At 35.6% G+C, this 22,275-nt stretch overlaps 2 protein-coding genes across 2 annotated transcripts; one reads left to right on the plus strand and one right to left on the minus strand.

The window, feature by feature from the left end:
• Positions 1-14,864: 14,864 nt before the first annotated feature.
• LOC142177953 (agamous-like MADS-box protein AGL62) lies at positions 14,865-15,491 on the plus strand. The gene has a single exon (XM_075247049.1). It carries the CDS (start codon positions 14,865-14,867, stop codon positions 15,489-15,491), a length of 627 nt encoding a protein of 208 aa, XP_075103150.1.
• Positions 15,492-19,135: 3,644 nt separating this feature from the next.
• On the minus strand, positions 19,136-21,621 carry LOC107767014 (replication protein A 70 kDa DNA-binding subunit D-like). Its single transcript, XM_075248173.1, has 6 exons — positions 21,359-21,621; positions 20,996-21,268; positions 20,816-20,903; positions 19,725-20,019; positions 19,588-19,641; positions 19,136-19,463 (listed from the first exon to the last, which is right to left on the minus strand). Exons 1-3 carry the CDS (start codon positions 21,500-21,502, stop codon positions 20,823-20,825), a joined length of 498 nt encoding a protein of 165 aa, XP_075104274.1. The 5' UTR covers positions 21,503-21,621; the 3' UTR covers positions 19,136-19,463; positions 19,588-19,641; positions 19,725-20,019; positions 20,816-20,822.
• Positions 21,622-22,275: the final 654 nt, after the last annotated feature.

The raw sequence follows: 22,275 nt of genomic DNA on the forward strand, positions 1-22,275 counted from the left end.
CATATGAAACACCTCAAGCCACCCTGATAAAATCAATACCCATGCGCAATTCGACATCAAGTACTCAAAGTGTAACCTAGTGCTTTGATACCAACTGTCACGACCCGAAATTCCCAACTTCGAACCGTTATGGTGCCTAACATTTCACTTGCTAGGCAAGCCAACGTTAGAATAATATTATCTATTTTTAAAATAATTTTAAAATTATTAATAATCAAGGAAACAAAAGCGGAAGCAAAGTTTGAAATATAGTGAAATAATCCATAAAAATAACGGTGTCTAAATACCATCCCAGAATTGGTGTCACAAGTGCCCGAGCTTCTAAAATAATATAAATAAAGGTCTGAACAAAATAAAGTTGTCTGGAAATAAACACACAGCTAAAGTAAAATAGACGGGGACTTCAGAACTGCGAACGCCATGCAGTTATACCTCAAGTCTCCTCCGAGTAGCTGAAATCCGAGCAAGTCTATGGTACGCCACTGGGACCAACTCCAAAATCTGCACAAGAAGTGCAGAGTATAGTATCAGTACAACCGACCCCATGTACTGGTAAGTACTGAGCCTAACCTCGACGAAGTAGTGACGAGGCTAAGGCGGTTCACTTACATTAACCTATACGCAATATTAATGACAAGAACAAATAATAGAAATAAAACAGGTAACTCATTTATAATAATTGAAGCAAACTCAGCGGTCATAATCCATTATTATTTCACCCAATTCTATTGCAGCATGCAACCCACTCTCACAATATATTCACATTCATTTCTGTTGCAGCGTGCAACCCGCTCTCACAATATATTTCTTGTAATCAATTCTGTCATATATTTATTTCAATCAAGTATATATATATATAGACTTTTAAATAAGTCTGTTGCGGCGTGCAATCCGATCCCTCAATATTGACTTTTAGATAAGTCTATTGCGGTGTGCAATCCGATCGCCCAATATTAACTTTTAAATAAGTCTATTGCGGCGTGCAATCCGATCTCCCAATATTGACTTTTAAAAAAGTCTATTGCGGTGTGTATATAGACTTTTAAATAAGTCTATTGTGGTGTGCATTCCGATCCCCCAATATTGACTTTTAAATAAGTCTATTGCGGCGTGCAATCCGATCCCCTAATATTGACTTTCATTTCCGTTGCGGCGTGCAACCCGTTCCCCCAATATAATTTTAAACAACTCATAAATGTAATAAAACTTACTCCAATAAATACCACGTCCAATGAGAAATTATTAAGCATCAAGGCACACAATAATTATAATTTATTTATGAACCAAACAATGACAAATAATAATTTATTATGAAAATCATAGAGAAAATAGACAGTTTAATATTTAATATGCTAAATGTCAAGTAACAATTAATGCACATAATTCAAATAAGCATGTAGCAATTATTACAGGAATTTAAGAATTAATATTTGACAAAGAATAGGAGAGAAATAATTATTATAATAATTAATTTATGATTTTAAACAATTTATGATTTTTCAAGTAAGCAGACAAATAATTAATCTGACGACGTATAGACACTCGTCACCTCGCCTATACATCTTTCACATGAAAATTCACATAACAAATCATTTAAGGGTTCTATTCCCTCAAGTCAAGGTTAACTACGACACTTACCTCGCTTTGCAAATTCCAACCAATTACTCAACCACAACTTTTTCTTTTAAATTTATCTCTGAAATCTTCAAATCTAATCACAAACAATTCGATATATTCAATACTAATCTAGGAATTAATTTCATATGAATTTACGAATTTTCCGGATAAAAAATTGAAATTCATTTAAATATTCGACAGTGGGACCCACGTCTCAAATCCCGAAAAAACTCGCGAAATCCGAACACCCATTCCGCTACGAGTTCAATCATACAAAAATTATCCAATTCTGATATCAAATGGACCTTCAAATCTAAATTTCTCGTTTTTGGAAGATTTTAGAAAAATCTGATTTTTATTCCACAAATTCAAGGATTCATGATATAAACGAGTATGGAATCATGAAATATAATCAATATAGGATAAGGAACACTTACCCTAATATTTCTCGTGAAAATCGCCCAAACATTCGCCTTACCCAAGCTCAAAACGACCAAAATGTAAAAATAATTTCGGACTCTTCGATATATACACTGCCCAGGCATTTACGCACCTGCGGTGCCTGGGCTCGCACATGCAAGTTCGCATTTGCGAGAAACTCTCGCATCTGCGGAAAAGGGGATGCCAATGTATGCCCACATCTGCGTGATTTGGTGCGCATCTGCGGACACGCTTCTACGAGAAGCTGTTCGCTTCTGCGAACGCGCGGGTGCATGCAGATTTTTGCACCTGCGGAGTTTTGCCCAGCCACGCCCTGGCGCATCTGCGATCGAAGGCTCGCTTCTGCGAGCTCGCACCTGCGGTCAAAAATCCGCAGGTGCGATTATAACAGAAGGCAAAAATTCAGATTTTGCTTAAGTCTAATTCTTGATCCAATTTCAATCTGTAACACTCTCGGGGTATTCGGGACCGTGTACGAATATACCAACAAATCCAATTACATAATACGGACTCACTCGGGGTCTCGTATTACGTCAAATAACGCTGAAATTACAATTCACACACCGTTTCAAACTTTGAGTTTTAAACTTTTCAATTTGCAAATCTCGTGCCAAAACATATTAAATGAATCCAGAATGACTTCAAATTTGGCACACAAGTCATAAATGACATAATGGAGCTGTTCAAATTTCCAGAATCGGATTCCGGCTCCGATATCAAAAAGTCAACCCCGTGGTCAAACTTGAAAATCTTTAGCCTTTACATTGCTAGTTTCGTTAAATGGTCATAACTTGAGATAGGAACCTCCAAATTAAATTTCGGGCATACGCCCAAGTCCCAAATCATGATATGGTGCTATCGGAACTGTCAAAATACTGATTCGGGTCCATTTGCTAAAAATATTGACCAAAGTCAACTCAGTTGAGTTTTAAAGCTCTATTTCGCATTTTAATCCATTTTTCACATGAAAACTTTCCGAAAAATTTTACGGACTGCGCACGCAAGCCGAGGAATGATAAATGGTGCTTTTCGGGGTCTTAGAACATAGAATTACTTATTAAATTTAAAGATGACATTTTGGGTCATCACAATTTTATGTCTTATTTTCTATTTTAGTATATGTAAAAAAGAATGCCTAATTTTATATTATTAAATTTTTAATATCAGCAATTACAACTTGCGAAGTTCCCTTATAGAATGACATAACATGTTTAAAACCACAAAATTCGAAGGAAAGTTTTTGTGTTATACACACATTTATTATAAAACTGCAATATTCAAAAGTCTTATTATATTCTTTACATTTTAAAAATTTGTGCCCCTTCAAACTATAATAACATCAACAATCCCCAAATGAGTTGGATCAACTATAAGAATTTTTACTTCTTTCTTTAAGTTCAACTCATATCCTCAATATAGCAAAATAAAATAAATGTGAAAGTGAAAAATAAGTTTTATATATATAAAATATAAAATAATAATAATAACATATAACAAATATTTTCCTATAATAAGCTTAATTTGGTAATGTAGAAGATAATATGGACAGAGCAGGAATGACTAAATTTAGAATTAGTCTAAAGAGAAGGACATTGGCCAAGTTAGAATTGAATAATGTAGAATTTTTACACTGTCGAATTCATCTCCGCCAATTTCCTTCCAAGACAAATTTCTACACTTTCTTAACATTTTTATCTCTATTTTGTGTAAATTATATGATTAGCATCCATCAATATCTACAATTGTGATCACCTAATTAGTGTTTAATTATGACATCATAATTATTATCCAACTATAAGAATTTACTAGCTTGGCTTTATGTTGCAACTCATTACTGGAATAAATGATTTATAACTAATCATATGTATCTAATGTTAGGGGAACGTTTTCTCTCTTTCTCACGTTATAATTGTATTAGGTAAAATATGTTATGGCACGTGGCCACCCAATGTTGAGTCCATTATTGATAGGTTTCTTTCAAGAAATCCTCATCCAATAATCTCCAATTGACTTCATTTCGTCGAGGGTCAACGACATGTAAATCTCCTTGACCTCAACTTGAAACTCACTCAAATTCTTGCTCAGCTTGAAGTTGAGAAGAAAAAGGGAGAAACACTTGATCAAATGAGGAAAACTAGGCAAAACGAATATTGGTGGGAAGCCCCTATAAGTAAACTTGCTTTACATGAGCTTGAGCGTTTAAAGGATTCAATGGAAGACTTGAACAAGAATGTAACCACTCATCAGAATAGTATTCGTTCCTCTTTCATTGCAAATGGTGTTGGGATTTTTGATAACTATGACATCAAGCCATTTATTGATGCATCAAATTACACTAGCCGGCACTTCACTGGTGGCCTTTGGTCTGAGTTTTTTGTTTATCAGTTTGTGTACTACAATTAAGCAACAACAAGATGTTGGCTGATCTCAATAGACGTTTCATTATTAAATGATATTAATATAGCGTAATGTTTCTTCTGTATCCTAATTATAGGCAGTTACCTTTATAATTATCTTTTAGGTAACCTGACTATATAAAAGAATTCGCTAACTACCAAATCAGTAAGTAACTAGCTCGGCTCGGTGACCTAGGGCTTGCATGGAGGCGGCATTGCGACCACAGGCTTGGACGTCACATCAATATTTCTCTGCTTTTTTGAGGCCCGAGTGAAGGTATATATGTCGAACGGATATGCGATTGAAAAACATCTAGCCATTACTATAAAAGCTATTGGACATCAATGGTATCGGAGTACACCTCTTCACGAGGCTGATTAAATTATTAAAAAAAATTTAAGCCTGTTTAAGGCATAGGGAATGAAGGGAACTGTAGGAGGCTGAAATGTTGTAGTGCACTAGCGCTAGCTAGTTAGCGCAACAACTTAGTGTCTTGTTTTCTAATTTTGCTAAAATTTGTTATTATAACAACTGACCAGCTTGAGATAATTAGTCAGAACCCTAAAGAGGAGTAATAATAATCTCCCTTGTCATTTGCTATGAACACTGCTTGTCCTTGCTAATAAGTTGTTGCAGATGCCGAGCATGCTTCTTTCCTGCCCTAGTCTCGTATCATCGCTTGGAGCACTGATCGATGAAGGCTTATTAGCAACTTCCGTTGTAGCTTTCCGTTTTGCTCCAGAGGAAATCGTGTCAGGCTTAGCCTGCAACAACGCCAAAAGAAGCACTTCTCAAAAATTATTTCCTACCTTATAATGATACAAACAGCTTTTAAATGGATACATTATTATTCTTCCTGATCCTTTAATTAATAGCTTCTCAAAAGAATAGTTTAAGTCATGATAATTAAATCCTTTCATGTAGAAGTGATGCAACATCAATCACATAGAGGGGATGCTGCGTCTTATGGCAAGAAAGTAAGTCCTGCACTCCAATATGTCCCTAAAAGAAAGAAAGATGAAGGCGAATCATCTAATCTCCAAACTAACATGCTAAAGGAGTTAACTCTTCCGGTAAAATGAATTGAGGCAGTAAAGTTGTCATCCAAGCCACTTGCAGGGTTTGTAGCCCAAAATCGTTTGCAGAATGTGGCACTCCCTACAAAGCGAACATATGAAGTTTTTGATCCTAATGCTTACAGGCTATTTGCAAAAGCTGAATACAATCCCAATGAGCCATCAAAGTTAGGGAAGCTCACATCAGAAGATGCGACGAGGCAACCACGTGAAGGTTTGGGATATAAGCAACCGTCACCAGTGCGCATCTCCATAAGAAGGGAGAGCAACAATTATATCACTGTAGAAGACGAATCTACCGCTTCTAACAGGCCTTTTGTCTTTGATCGACTTGGAAAATCAACTGTGAGAACTTCTGTATTTGAGAGATCCATTAAAGAAGGGGAATAAGTTTCAGAGAAATTATCGAAATACAAAAACAGTCGCTTTGCCCAAAATTCAAAAGATATCTAAAGATTTCCAAAGTCTGGTTCCTTCTAGAATGAAGCGACAAACAAAAGGCATGGTTTCTTGTGATGAGGTACTGAAGGTGAAGCCATACACTGTGGTCTACACTAAAGAACGTGACGAAGATTGAGAAAGTGTGGGTTCTTTGTATCATGTTATTGCACAAAGAGAGCATGATGTTTTATCTCTAATGGAGGATGACGAGAAATTGGACGATGTTTCACCATGTTATCATATATCCTTCAACGATGGGGACCCTCAAGAAGATGAAGATGCCAAAGATGCTCCACCTAAACTTCAAGACAGAGTGAAGACTACAGTTGATGCCTTAAAAGAAGTTAACCTTGGCACCAATGAAGAACTAAGACCCACCTACCTAAGTGCTTTACTAGAAGTGGATGAAGAAGGCACTTATATTGAGTTGCTCAAGGAATTAAGGGATGTCTTTGCTTGGAGATACAAAGAGATGCCTTTCTTGGACCTGAAAGTATCAGTCCATCACCTTGCCATCAAGAATGGTGCTCGCCCTGTTAAACAAGCCTAAAGGCGCTTTAGGTCAGACTTGGTTCCCTTGATTAAAATCGAAGTTACCAAACTCATCGAAGCTGTCTTTATTCGTGAAGTTAAATACCCAATATGGGTCTCAAGTATTGTCCCTATAAGGAAGAAGAATGGCCAGATTCGAGTGTGCGTCGACTTCAGGGATCTCAACAATGCGTGTCCCAAAGATGAATTCCCGCTTCCTATTCCAGATATGATAATCGATGCTACTACTGGGTATGAGGAAATGTCGTTTATGGATGGTTCGTCGAGCTATAACCAAATTCGCATGGCACCAAAAGATGAAGAGCTTACTGCATTCCGCACCCCCAAGGGTACTTATTGCTACAGGGTAATGCCATTTGGCTTGAAGAACGCTGGTGCTACTTATCAAAGGGATATGCAGAATATTTTTGACGACCTTCTCCACAAAAATATCAAATTCTATATGGATGACTTGGTGGTAAAATCAAGAAAGAGGGGCGACTACTTGAAAGACTTGAGAATGGTGTTTGAGTTGCTCCGGAGGTACCAACTTAGGATGAATCCATTGAAATGCGCCTTTGGAGTTACTTTCGGAAAGTTCCTTGGTTTCATTGTCCGACATCGAGGGATTGAAATTGATCAAGCCAAAGTAGATGCAATTTTGAAAATGCCTGAGCCTCGGGATATTCACGAATTGAAAAGTCTGCAAGGAAAATTAGTGTACCTTAGGAGATTCATCTCAAACCTAGCTGGGAGGTGCCAACCATTCAGTTGCCTTATGAAGAAAGGTGTCCCGTTCAAATGGGACCAAGCATGTAGCAATGCCTTTGAGAGCATTAAATCCTACTTGATGAAGCCTCCGGTTTTAGCAGCCCTTATACTTGGAAAGCTGCTGATACTATATATTTCAGCACAAGAAAGGTATGTTGGAGCGCTATTGGCCCAAGAAAATAGTGAGGGAAAAGAAAACTCTCTTTACTACTTGAGCAAGATGATGACACCAAATGAGCTGAATTATTCGCCAATTAAAAAGTTGTGTTTGGCGCTAGTCTTCTCAATTCAAAAGTTAAAGCACTACTTTCAAGCTCATGTTGTTCGTCTTGTTTCTAAAGCAAATCCCATCAAGTTCGTGATGTCAAAACCTATTCTTAGTGATCGACTAGTGAGATGGTATCTCCAATTTCAACAATTCGAGATTTTGTACATCCCTCAAAAGGCTGTAAAAGGACAAGCATTGGCAGACTTCTTGGCACATCACCCTACACCTGATGATTGGGAGCTAACTGACAAACTACCTGATGAGGACGCAATGGTCATTGAAGTTTAACCTCCATGGAAGATATACTTTGATGGCACTGCACATTGCGGAGGAGCTGGTGCTGGTGTAGTATTTTTCACTTCTGAAGGTGAAGTTCTTCCCTACTCTTTTACGTTGACGCAACTCTGCTCTAACAACGTCGCTGAGTATCAAGCACTAATACGTGGGCTTAAAATGGATGTTGAAATGAAGCAGTTGCAATTGCAAGTCTTTGGTGACTCTCAGTTGGTGATCAACCAACTTTTAGGTAGTTACAAGGTCAAGAAACCTGAACTACGCCCATATCATGATTATACTAAAACGTTAATGGGATGGGTCGGTGACGTGACTATTCAACATGTGCCAAGGAAAGAAAATAAGAAGGGTAATACTTTAGCTTCCCTAACTTCATCGTTAACCCTGCTTGATCAAGTGCAAGTTACTGTCTGCCAAATATGGGTAGTACCGCCGCCAAATGAGGTTGAAGGTGAAGGAAATGAACTCAAACATCTTGTCGTTGTTTCTGAAATCGAGAAAGAAGAATGGCGACAACCTATTATCGACTACTTAAGCTGTAAGATGCTTCTAGAAAATCCGAGGAGAAGGACTGAAATCCGTCGTTGTGCACCTCGCTTCCTTTACTACAAAGATACTTTATAGAGAAGGTCATTTGAGGGAGTACTCTTGCGATGCTTAGGGGAAGAAGAAGCACTCCAAGCTTTGCAAGAGGCAAATTCTGGGGTATGTGGGTCAAACCAGTCTGGACCAAAGCTTCACTTCCATATAAAAAGGATAGGATATTATTGGCCAACGATGGTAAAAGATTGCTTGGACTACGCTCGAAGACGCAAGGCTTGTCAATTTCATGCGAATTTTATTCATCAACCTCCTGAAGTGTTGCACCTGACTGTTGCATCCTGGCCGTTTGATGCTTGGGGATTGGATGTTGTTGGACCACTGCCAAAGTCCTCTGGTGGGCACCTATGCATCTTGGCTCCAACTGACTACTTCTCAAAATGGGCTGAAGTTGTTGCTCTTAAGGAAGTAAAGAAGGAAAATATTGCAAGTTTCATCTAAGTAAACATTATCTATCGCTTTGGCATTCCTCGTTACATAATAACGGATAATGGCAAACTGTTCGACAATAGGTTGATTAACAATATTTGTGAACTCTTTGGCTCAAAGCAGCGTAACTCTTCTATGTACAATGTTGCCGCCAATGGTCTAGCCGAGGCATTCAACAAGACTCTATGCAACTTTTTAAAGAAAGTCGTCTCCAAATCCAAACGGGATTGGCATGACTATATGGAGGAAGCTCTGTGGGCATATAGGACAACTCATCGCACGCCAACACAAGCGACCCCTTATGCACTTGTTTATGGAGTTGAAGCCGTCTTGCCACTCGAGTGTAAAATACCTTCATTACAATTAGCTATTCAAGAAGGCATCACTGATGAAGAAAATGCTCGACTTTGATTAGCAGAGTTGGAGGCTCTTGATGAGAAAAGGTTGGAAGCTCAACAGATTCTTGAATGTTATCAAGCCCGATTGTCTCGCGCCTTCAATAAAAGAGTTCGCCCAAGATCCTTTCAAGTAGGAGATCAAGTCCTTAACATAAGAAGACCCATTATTACTTCCCATAAACCTGTAGGGAAGTTCACTTCAAAATGGGATAGGCCATATGTCGTGCAAGAAGCTTATTCAAGTGGGGCTTACAAGCTGGTTGATGCAGATGCCATGAGAATCATCCCTATCAATGGCATGTTTTTGAAGAAGTATTATCCTTGAAGTTACAACGCTCCTTGATGCATGAGCTTAAACTGCACGTTCCTACACTCCTGGACCGCATGAGTCTATACTGTGTACGTCCCACCAAGAAAAAAAAGAGCCAGCTAGGTTGAAAATCTCGAAAGAGACGGACTAGGCAAAAGTTAGGGCATAAAAAAAATGCTAGGTTGAAAAACTAGAAAGAGGCGGTCTAGGCAAAAGTTAGGACATAAAGAAAAATCTACCTATTCTGAACTATGATATGACTTGATCCTCTTCACAGAGGTACGTAGGCAGCTTACAGTTTCATTCTAAGTTCAGTCGCATAAGTTCAAAAGATACATAGTGCCCCAATCGTTATTCGAATGAAGTACGATGAAATGTAATCCATTCAATCAGCACTTGAAAATCGAGCTGAGATACCATTTTTCTGTTAATCCATTCAATCCGAATTTTGGATATATCTTATCTCTTGATGACTATTTTCCATAAAATCAAGCGGTTCATGATTTTGACATTTTCACACCAAGAAATAAATTTTTTGGTGAAGCTGCGCAAATCTGAAACTATCAAAATGTCGGAATCTAAAGTTAGATTCAAAATAATATCTGGGGCGATAATCAAAACTTTTAATTCCAAATTTTGGATATGTCTTAGATATTGAAATCTGTTTTTCATAAAATCAAACGGTTCACGATTTCAACATTCCTACATCAAGATATAAGAGTTTTGGTGAAGTCACGCAAGTTTGAAATCGTCAGCATATCGAAATTTTAAGTTGATTTCGAAATATTATCTGAAACTATCCTTAAGGTATTAAATCCGACTTTTTGGACATGTTTTTAGATTTTGAAGTCTAGTTTTCAAAAAATCAAACGGTTCATAATTTCGATATTTCTATACCAAGATACGAATATTTTGATAAGATTGCGTAAATCTGAAATTGCCAGCTTGGTGCAATATAAAGTTGGTTTTAAAATATTGTCCGGGACAATTCTGAAGGTGTTTTTTTTAAAGGTTCTCGTTGCGGACTTTTATAGGTGTTCGTCTCGAATTTTTAAAGGCATTCAAATTTTTAAAGGTTTTCGTTGCGAACTTTTAAAGGTATTTGTCTCGAACTTTTAAAGGCATTCGGATTTTTAAGGTTTTCGTTCCGAACTTTTAAAAGGCGTATGTTTCGAACTTTTAAAGGTGTTTGTGAAGGTGTTCGTGACGAACTTTAAAGAGTCCCTACTGCTGATTTTTTTAAAGATTTCTACTACGAATTTTAAAGGTTTTTACTATGAACTTTTAAAGATCTTGACCACGAGCTTTTAAGGATATTTATGCGAACTTTTAAGGGTCTTCGCCATGAATTTTTAAAAGACTTCATCGCGTGCTTTTAAAGGTCTTTACCGCGAACTTTTAAAGGTCTTCACTATGAACTTTTAAAGATCTTGACCACGAGCTTTTAAGGATATTTATGCGAACTTTTAAGGGTATTCGCTACGAATTTTTAAAAGTCTTCATCGCGTACTTTTAAAGGTCTCCACCGCAAACTTTTAAAGGTCTTTACTGTGGACTTTTAAAGATCTTGACCACGAGCTTTTAAGGATCTTTGCGCGAGTTTTTATGGATCTTCCCCACAAATTTTAAAGGTGTTCATCACGAACTTTTATGGGTTTCCGCCACAAATTTAAAAGGTTTTCATCGTGAACTTTTAAAGGTTATCGCCTTGAACTTTTGAACTTATAAATAACTTTGCAGTTTTACGAAGTTACTTCTAAAAAGTAAAAAAAGAGACAACAGAGTAAAATAAAGAAGAAAGCACAAGAAAAAAAGAAAAAATTACCTTCGCGTCAATGCCTCCAAATCATTAAAAGTAGACTCAAAATAATTTGCAAACGCTGGAATTAGTACTGAAATTGGTACTAATACAATGAATGATGTATGGTATATATAGGGGTCAAAAGGATGGCATAAAGAAGTTTGATCCGATGTGGGATCATGTTAAAGGCGGCGGCTGTTTCCGATATGGACTCCGTAGCTTGATTAATCCGTGTTTGAATAGAAATCGACCAAAGCAATTTGGTTTAGAGTCGAACTACAAAATGTTCTACATTAAACTATGTGATAAAGGAGTATCTGTATGTGACTCCAAAGGTTAATAAGTAAGAATTTCAAATGCAAAAAAAAGTGGTCACGTGCAATCATTGTTCCAGTTAGCAAATGTGATTATCATTGGCAAAGTTGAAGTTCAAATGCCAAAGTTTCAAGCTTACGTGGCTTTTCTTTGTCTTCATAAAGAAAATGCATTTCTATTTTAAGCAAAAGAAGAATCATTTCAAACAACTGTCAGGTTCTTTTCATTACAGACAAATTGCCTAGGCTAATAAATTTGGGGCCCAAAGTCATCCTATTTGGTGTCGTAATACTTCAATTCTTGTATTTAGTGCGACATGTCTATACCTCAACAAGTCTTGAATGGGGGCATTTGTAGACATATAAATTTTTTTGAAATTAAATTCGTAAAATAATTTGGACTATATTTTAAATTCAAGATATATTAGTTCAAATAAATTTATTGAGCTAATATAATTGGATTAATTATATAAGTCCAATAAATATAAATTAAATAAATAAGTCTTAATCCATTGGGCTAACCCATTTAATTGGGCTAAAGTGATGAGCCCACTTCATTAAGCCCAAGATGTCATCTTGCTAGAGGCCCAGTTTGGTGCCACGTGTCAAATGACATGGCGCGCCAAGTCAAGTGGAAGAACCAATAGGATCATGCCACGTGTCAAAATGACGAGGCATGCCAAGTCACATTAAAAGACCAATGAAATCGCGCCACATGTGCAAGTGACATGTTCTGACCAATCAAATGCGGTCATGTCACACTTCAATTTGATTGGTCGGAAAGAGTTTGCTCTTATCATAACTCTTCCCTTCCACAACTATAACAGGGTGTCTTCATAACCTAGAAAAGACACTAGAAGTTATAACAAGAAGACACCTCGTGGATCAAAGTCCACAATTCTCTGCAAACTGCAAGTGTTCAAGCATCCAAGCATTTCAACACAAAATTCAAGTAGTCAAAATCAAGAACGAAGTCAAATCAAATGCAAGGCATTCAAGATCAAGGCTATTTTTTCGTGATAAAATTCGTGGCAACAATCAAAGCGTTCGCGACGGAAAAATCAAATTCAAATTCAAGATCAACCTCAAAGGCCCTTGAATTGTTGAAAAGTAGAATCAGAGAATTTATAGAGATTGTAACACTCAAATATTTGAAATAAAATACTACGATTGTTGCGCTATTTTCGGTCTTGATTTTATTTTCTCGACGCAATTTATTGTCTATAATATCGTATCGTTAAGTCCGTCATTACGTAACAACGAAATGTGCCACTTTATGTAACGACCGCTGGTGGCGTCGTTATCTTGTCTCTTTCTCTCATCTCACCCTTCATTATTATTAATAATTTTATTTCATCATTTATCATACCTTTTTATATAATAATTTTACCCCGTATCATAATTTTTCTTTATAATAGTGCAAGTTTATTCTTCATATTGCTGGTGCATGATATCATGAAACAACGGCAAACGATATAATCTATCCAAACATTGTATTCATCAAACGATAAAGTACAATACAATATAATACGATACGATACATTATGAAACGATATGTAACAACCATCCAAACAAGTTGTTCGTCCCCAAATGAGTTGGATCAACTATAAGAATTTTTAATTCTTTCTTTAAGTTCAAATCATATCCTCAATATAGCAAAATAAAATAAATGTGAAAGTGAAAAATAAGTTTTATATATATAAAATATAAAATAATAATAATAACATATAACAAATATTTTCCTATAATAAGCTTAATATGGTAATATAGAAGATAATATGGACAGAGCAGGAATGACTAAATTTAGAATTAGTCTAAAGAGAAGGACATTGGCCAAGTTAGAATTGAATAATGTAGAATTTTTACACTGTCGAATTCATCTCCACCAATTTCTTCCAAGTCAAATTTCTACACTTTCTTAACATTTTTATCTCTATTTTGTGTAAATTATATGATTAGCATCCATCAATATCTACAATTATGGTCACCTAATTAGTGTTTAATTATGACATCATAATTATTATCCAACTATAAGAATTTACTAGCTTGGCTTTATGTTGCAACTCATTACTGGAATAAATGATTTATAACTAATCATATGTATCTAATGTTAGGGGAACGTTTTCTCTCTTTCTCGCGTTATAATTGTATTGGATAAAATATGTTATGGTACGTGGCCACCCAAGAAGAGGACACGTGGAACCTAAACCGGGAGGACGAAATTGGACGCAGTTATCCCGTATGTTACCGGAAAAGATAACGATCATGAAGGCATTGAATACTCTGCGCCCGGTAGCATTCAATGAGGAATATTCTACAACATTAAGAGCAACGGCCCGTTACAGAGAATTTGGCATTTATGTTCACCGTTATGTCTCCGTCAATGCTCCTCATAATTGACATTAAAGAAGGGCACGACCCTAGTACCTTCTTCATAGCTATAAATAATAAGCTCAATAATCATTGTAAGTGACATGAATTTTCTGGCTAACTTGTACTACATTCTATACAGAATTTAAGTACCATTGTGCTTTCTCGCTTTTTGATCTCATCATTATTGTGCCCGGAAACCCTGTTCCCGGACTCGTCAGCTCTGTCATTTTATCTGCATTATAAGGCTAAGTACTTTATATTTCATCATTTATTTTGTTACTTTTTGGATCAAATTAATTCACTTGTCTAGAAATCATGAACAAATTCAAATGTACCGTTTTGCGGGTAAACAATAATCAGTTATTTTTGAGAGGTTATTCACTCCTCTTGATTAAACCTCACTAGCTCCATTAGGAGCAACTAATAAAAGGGTTGACAATTGCTAAATACAAATGCTCAAGCTGTAAGTATTGATTATGGGATATATTGAATAAATTATTGACTCATATAAGGAAAATATTTATAATATATTGTTGACTTCTATGAGGAATACTGATTATTACATGATAATATGCCAACTAAGGTGCATTCAGTTTCCCTTTATCCATGCATTAAGACGCTAAGATATTGTAACTCCCAAATCAATACATAAATGAGTTATGTAAAAATAACATAGTAGCAAAAACTTGTTTAAACTCCAAACCCCCCTTTAAATAGTAGTACATGTTTACACTCAATCCACACAATTGGTCTCTTGCATTCTTTTTGTAAGAACAATTGTCTTTGTTTTTATAGTTCTAGACATGGCAAAACAACCTAGCATGGGAAGGAAAAAGATAAAAATTGCAAAAATAGAGATAAAGAATCACCTCCAAGTTACCTTCTCCAAACGTCGTTCAGGACTTTTCAAGAAAGCTAGTGAACTATGTACACTGTGTGGAGTTGAAATCGCCATTATAGTTTTCTCCCCTGCAAAAAATATTTACTCCTTTGGCCACCCTAATGTTGAGTCCATTATTGATAGGTTTCTTTCAAGAAATCCTCATCCAATAATCTCCAATCGACTTCATTTCGTCGAGGGTCAACGACATGTCAATATCCTTGACCTCAACTTGAAACTCACTCAAATTCTTGCTCAGCTTGAAGTTGAGAAGAAAAAGGGAGAAACACTTGATCAAATGAGGAAAACTAGGCAAAACGAATATTGGTGGGAAGCCCCTATAAGTAAACTTGCTTTACATGAGCTTGAGCATTTAAAGGATTCAATGGAAGACTTGAACAAGAATGTAACCACTCATCAGAATAGTATTTGTTCCTCTTTCATTGCAAATGGTGTTGGGATTTTTGATAACTATGACATCAAGCCATTTATGGATGCATCAAATTACACTCATAACCATACCTTGGATTATGATCATGGATTCTTTTAATCTTTCCCCCCTTCTTTTATTTTGGTTAAGTTAATCTAGCCGGCACGTCACTGGTGGCCTTTGGTCTGAGTTTTTTGTTTATCAGTTTGTGTATTGCAATTAAGCAACAACAAGATGTTGGCTGATCTCAATAGACGTTTCATTATTAAATGATATTAATATAGCGTAATGTTTCTTCCGTATCCTAATTATAAGCAGTTACCTTTATAATTATCTTTTAGGTAACCTGACTATATAAAAAAATTCGCTAACAACCAAATCAGTAAGTAACTAACTCGGTGACCGAGGGCTTGCATGGAGACGGCATTGCGACCACAGGCTTGGACGTCACATCAACATTTCTCTGCTTTTTTGAGGCCCGAGTGAAGGCATATATGTCGAACAGATATGCGATTGAAAAATATCCAGCCATTACTATAAAAGCTATTGGACATCAATGATATCGAAGTGCACCTCTTCACGAGGCTGATTAAATTATAATAAAAATTTTAAGCATGTTTAAGGCATAGGGAATGAAGGGAACTGTAGGAGGCTGAAATGTTGTAGTGCACTAGCAGCTAGTTAGCACGACAACTTAGTGTCTTGTTTTCTAATTTTGCTAAAATTTGTTATTATAACAACTGACCAGCTTGAGATAATTAGTCAGAACCAAAAGAACTTTTTTATTAACTTTTACAATAGTTTAACTACAAGTATAGAGAAAGAGTGGATTTCTTGTTAGCAGGGAGGTTTTAAGGGTATCAAAATCTCATTGTTTTGGACTTCTTTTTTCCTAAGTTAAAAGTACTTTATTACCTGCTTTAAGTTGATGTATTTTCTTGAAAAATATACCGAAGAATAAAAAAACCACTTACTTTCAAAGGTAATGTTGATAACATCCAAATTTCCTTGTCAACAAAAATAAGCTACTACACTAGTTGGCTGGCAGAAGCTCCCACATTTTACTTTGCTCAACACAATCATTCCTCTGCAGTTTTAACACAATTACATAAACATAAAGAGGAGTAATAATAATCTCCCTTGTCATTTGCTATGAACACTGATTGTCCTTGCTAATAAGTTGTTGCAGATGCCGAGCATGCTTCTTTCCTGTCCTATGTTCCTCCATTACCTTTTCAGAGAAGGTGCCTACTTTGCATGTCTCACACCAAAACTTGTACTCTCTATTCTGATGCTCCTTATTGTTTTGCTTTTTGTCGACTGTATTATTTGCATTCTTTTTCAAGTCATCTGCATTTGCAACGTTGTCGCTTGAACCTGATGACTCGTATCATCGCAAGATTCTACAAGCGAGATGGACTTAGGTTTCTTCGGAAAAATACCAACGTTGGAGTTCTCTCCTCTTGAAGCAGCCTCCTTGCTTTTATGTTTCTTTCCTTCGCAGTGCATTTTCAGGCCAGCTTCACTTGTAGCACTTACCTATAAAGTGCACAAGTCCACTCCTTGACATTTTTCTTTGGAGCACTGATCGATGAAGGCTTGTTAGCAACTTCCGTTGTTGGTGTTATAGCTTTCCGTTTTGCTCCAGAGGAAATCGTGTCAGGCTTAGCCTGTAACAACGCCAAAAGAAGCACTTCTCAAAAATTATTTCCTACTTTATAATGATACAAACAGGTTTTAAATGGATACATTATTATTCTTCTCGATCCTTTAATTAATAGCTTCTCAAAAGAATAGTTTAAGTCATGATAATTAAATCCTTTCATGTAGAAGTGATGCAACATCAATCACAACAATATAAATTCAATTATGGTCCTGTTAGCTTAAATAACTTATGTCCAGAATGTTAGTATCCTCTGTATTCTGCAACATGGCAAGCTAAAATTCAGCAGAAAGCAGTTAAAGTGAAATATTACACTCCACAAATACTTTGTTAGAATTCTAAATAGCATTCTGGTTAACTAAAATAGACACCAAAAAACCCTGGGAAGTGACTAATGCGGACGGAATACCTAAAGGAAGAAAATCAGGAAACCTAGGCATGTTTTCAAGAATCAAAACAGATAGTAATACTTTCTCCATTACAACTTATATTAGCCCCTATACACGCTACATCCCTTAACTATGGAGAAACCAATTACTACATGTTAAGAAAGAGGAGATTGAGTTTTAAGCTTTTCAAAGAAATTACATTCAGCAGAAAATGTTCTAACACACATATAGAGGAGAAGTTTATCAAGAAAGCTTAAACTAATAACTCCTACTAAAGTGTTGGAGAGATGTCACTCGAAGAGATAACGAAGAAATTGAAGAGCATTTATCAATATAATACAGTGATAACATTTGCTTGGAAAGTTGAGTATACTTCTCTAAAGATAGGCTAGGCTCTATAGGATCAGCATAAGCAGCTTAGTGATTCGACAACTAAAGCAGACAAATAAGGAATGTCGCCACTACAACATTTTGCATTTACAGCTACGAATTTTTAGCTACAAATATAAAAGTAATAGCCATAAAAATTAGAGTTTCGTGGCTATTCACAAATTGGTGAAATTTCTTAGCTACAAAAATTAAATTGGCAAAGCTAATAATTATTTTTGCTATAGTTAATTTATGTCGTGGCAATAACTGCCTAAATAGCTATAAATTTATTGCTACACTAAAATTTTGTAGCTAATTATTAGTTTATGCCACGCGTTTGAACTATTGTAGCAATAATAATGTTTTAGCCACGACAAATTATGTCAAATAAAATATTGAACATCTTTGCTTCAAGTTATAAAAAGCAAGGCAATAGTGGGGTCAATAGCTACGATGGAATATCATGGCAAAATAATATAGTCACGAATTTATATAGCTAAATTCTAATTTTTTGCTATGCATTTGACATCACTGTAGCTATTGTTATAGTCTAGCCACAATATATTTGTTTGCACATAATTTTATAGCTAAAAGAATAGTCTTGCTTCAATTTTGCATTTGTTATAGTCGGCCAATTTTTCTTCCAAGTATGTCAAATTGTGATACTGTCTACACATCATACTCTTCAGGTTTTCTGCAGAGGATCATATGCATAGGACAAATAATGCCTTTCTCACCACCTTTAGACAAATAATCAGCAGTCACGAACAACATAACATAAGAAAATTCACTGTTGTATATATATTTTTGCTACTGAATACGTTCAATTTGCTTCCTTCAAGAGAATGAGGAAAATAAGTCATTTGAATTGCTATGTGTTTTTTGTGTCTAAAGGTATCTATGTCATGTTCATAACATACGTTAAAATGCTGAAATAAAGACTGTTGTACTTAAAACTCATATATATACTCTCCTTTTTGCGTTGAAGACATCTTTAGTTCCTTTCATTCCATAGTAACAACCATATACAGGCTAGTACAGTTTCCAAATCATTAGATGTACAACTTCTAATGTTCCATAGTTTTTACCTTGGTTTCAAGTTGTACGACAACAGAAATTAGAATAGGGGGAATTTGAAAAAGATACACATGAATAACGAAAGAGAAGGTGTGTTTCTTATTTTTGTACGCTTTGTTTTTGTCTTTTTATTGCAGGTTTTTTTCTCAGTGGTTATTGCACGATGTAAGATTAGATTCTCATGCAGTTTTGTAATAACAAAAATACGAGAAATAAATATCATATATTAAAAATTAAATTCGAACAATGACATGACATGGAGACAATACTATATTCTGAAACACGTTTACATCAATAAGTTTACAAAAAAAACTACAATAGTACAAAAATTTCTACATCAATACAACTTCTACTGCAGCGAACATACTGAAAAGCACAAAAGGACACAATAATTTTGTCTACTCTTAAACATCAAAAGTTCTAAAACCAACAAATAAACACTCTACTTCTTGCTTTTTTTGTGGCTTGCTCGATAACTTCATCGTCATGTATGATTAGGTTTCTTCTCTTTCTAATCTTTCTTAATGAAGTTCTTCTCCTCCTACAGTTAACACCGTCATTGATATGTGGATCTTCTGGAGAGTCTTCAAAATCCTACAAAGAGACATTAGTAGATTCCTGAATAGTTTTCAGAATAAATATTATTTACATATCTATTGAATATGCTAATTTTTTTAGTAGTTGAAAGTTTGCCAAATAAAACATTAAAGAAATTTACCTTTCCTTCAACAAAACGTTTTGTTTCAACGTTATACTCAACTTTCTTTTTCCCCTGCATAAGCAATGAAAATAAAACATATTTTCAGTGTACATATACATCTAGATTACCATTTGAAACAACCTATATCACAATACCTTTTGTTCTTTCCTTGTTGTGTATTGCAATTTCAGATTCTCATCTAGAATGAACAACTTGGATACCGTATAATTTTTAAGCCCCTCGTTGAGATTGTAATTGTTTAATCGTAGCTTGAAAACAAATTCCTTGCCACAAAGAATTTGGATTTGTGGAGGTACATTATTGCTTTCCAATGATAGTCTATTGAACAACTTGTGTGCAGATGTATCAAGGAGCTTCTCCGCAACAATATTAAATAGGACCACAGTAGTCTCTCCAGTTTTGTCTCTTACTTTGACGTGTATTTTGTACCTATGATTATGCAATCAGTTAAAATAAATGACAATATAATCAAACTTACATTATTAGTTGCTTCCTTACTTCACCAAAGGAAACTTCATTCTTTAACGCAAAAGTGACATGTATAGAGACCATTTTAAGGTACAATCTTCTTTGAACAGGAGTTGCATGAAATGTAGTACCAATCAAAATAGTTATATATTTCTGTAATGTTGCCCCTCACAGTCGGACTTCAACAACTCATTAATGTTCATCCTGTTCAGAAACATCTGTTCCTCAATGGAAATGTTATTGACATTAGAGCTCCCGATAGTTTGTACACCAAGAGATATGGCACCAAATTTCTGAATCAAAGTAGTTATGTAATCTATTTCTAGATTTACATATATTTTGTATGCATATGTCGTGGCGAAAGTAACCTCACATGTTAATAGTGAATGCAATTTTAAAACAGACTTTAATATATATTCAAAATATCAGTAATAAATTACATAGCAATGAACAGTTAACGTAAAACAATTACCACGGAATTGTTTAACTATTGTAGAAGTTACTATGACAACGTACGGCCGAGAGTCGTTGTATAGAAATGGTTCGAACTTCTCTCCAAATTCTTCCCACAAAGTTATTTTTGATTTTGCAGAACTATACAGGGAAAAAGATGGAAAAAATTTAATTGAGTATCAATCCATATGATTCATCTAATATGTAATCTTAAGATATATGCATAAACAACTTGGATAACAAATAAATCTGGTTTTAGGAAGTTAACAAACTAAAGGAACTTAAAGTAGGATAAGTGGCTTACTAATCAGTTATAACTTGGATGTCTCTTTTTTTCCACTGGCTTCCAACACTCTCGATGTCATCGATGGCAGATAAACAACCAACCACCTCTACAATATCAAATTGAAAGAAGTAGTCATTTCATAAATTACATTGCTATTGCGGAAAATGTAGCAGGAAACATTGATCGTAATCAGTATACCTGATAGCACGGTGTATAGTTCAGCCTTGAGTCGATCATGTCGGGTTTTATAAGCTGGAATCCGTTTATAGGAATATTAACAATACCTTCTCGTAGTTCTTGGAGTGCAGTTGTCAGGAAGAAAGAAATTTTATAAGTACTTGTCACTGGTCTATATAAACCAGAAGCCTCACTAACTTTGAAGTTCTTAATAACATAGATTGATCCTTCACTCAGCAAATTCTTGTACTTATTTACTAAATTCTTGTTGATTGTAGCATGTATCAAAGTTTCCTGGCAGAGGAAAAATAGTTAGTGTTTTCAAAATTAATTAATAATTACAAATGCATATTAATTAAAAAAAGAATAAGACACATGTATTACCTCTTCATCTATAAGGATCATGTCTGTACTCATTAGTTCTCTGTTTCTCTTGAAATTAATAGAATTCCATATCCGGCAAACTCTAACCCTCACGGTCCAATCATCTCTAATACTATTCAAGTCTGTAAGAAGAGAATACGCCATACTGTATATAACAGTTTAAGGATAGGAAAATAACATATGAGTTTAAGAAGGATAGCAGAAATTGTTTAAGGACAATGGTGTGCGAGGCTTTTATAAAAAGGATTCGGTTAAAAATTGTAAACAATGCCAACGGTTAATTGGAAAGTTACAACCCTTTAGAAAAGCCATTATAACGGGGGCAGGTTTTGCACAGGAGGATGAAGAGGGCGTCATTTGAATAGATTCGGTCCATTTGGAGTCGGATACTCGTGGCAAGAACGTGTTATCGAAGTGATTTAAGCGGTTCGAGGTAAGTGGCTTGCCTAACCTTGTGTTGGGGACTTTCCTTTAAGATGTTTGATATTAACTGATATGTGGGCGTCGTGTACGTGAGATGACGAGTACGTACACGGGCTATTATTGCAAAAATAAATCCCGTTTTTCCCTTTTAAATCATAAACTGTTTTTCCTTATTAAATTGCACTAATACGTTTAATTGTTAAACTTAGACTAGAGAAGCATGCTTACGTACTTTAACTGCCTATTTGACATTCCGTGCGCCATGCTTAGTTAAATCCCTATTTTCCTTGTCTGTGTTCAGTATAAATTGTATAACTCGATGCCATACTTGCCATTTCATCTTGCGTTGCATATTTAAATAGGGACTACAGATGTATTTCGGGAGATCCCCCTGTCTTGCATATTTACTTTGGGACTACAGACATATTTTGGGAGATCCCCCTGTCTTGCATATTTACTTTGGGACTACGGACGTATTCCGGGAGATCCCCCAC

The sequence above is a fragment of the Nicotiana tabacum genome, chromosome 24 (genome assembly GCF_000715075.1).
Source record: "Nicotiana tabacum cultivar K326 chromosome 24, ASM71507v2, whole genome shotgun sequence".
Taxonomy (NCBI): domain Eukaryota; kingdom Viridiplantae; phylum Streptophyta; class Magnoliopsida; order Solanales; family Solanaceae; genus Nicotiana; species Nicotiana tabacum.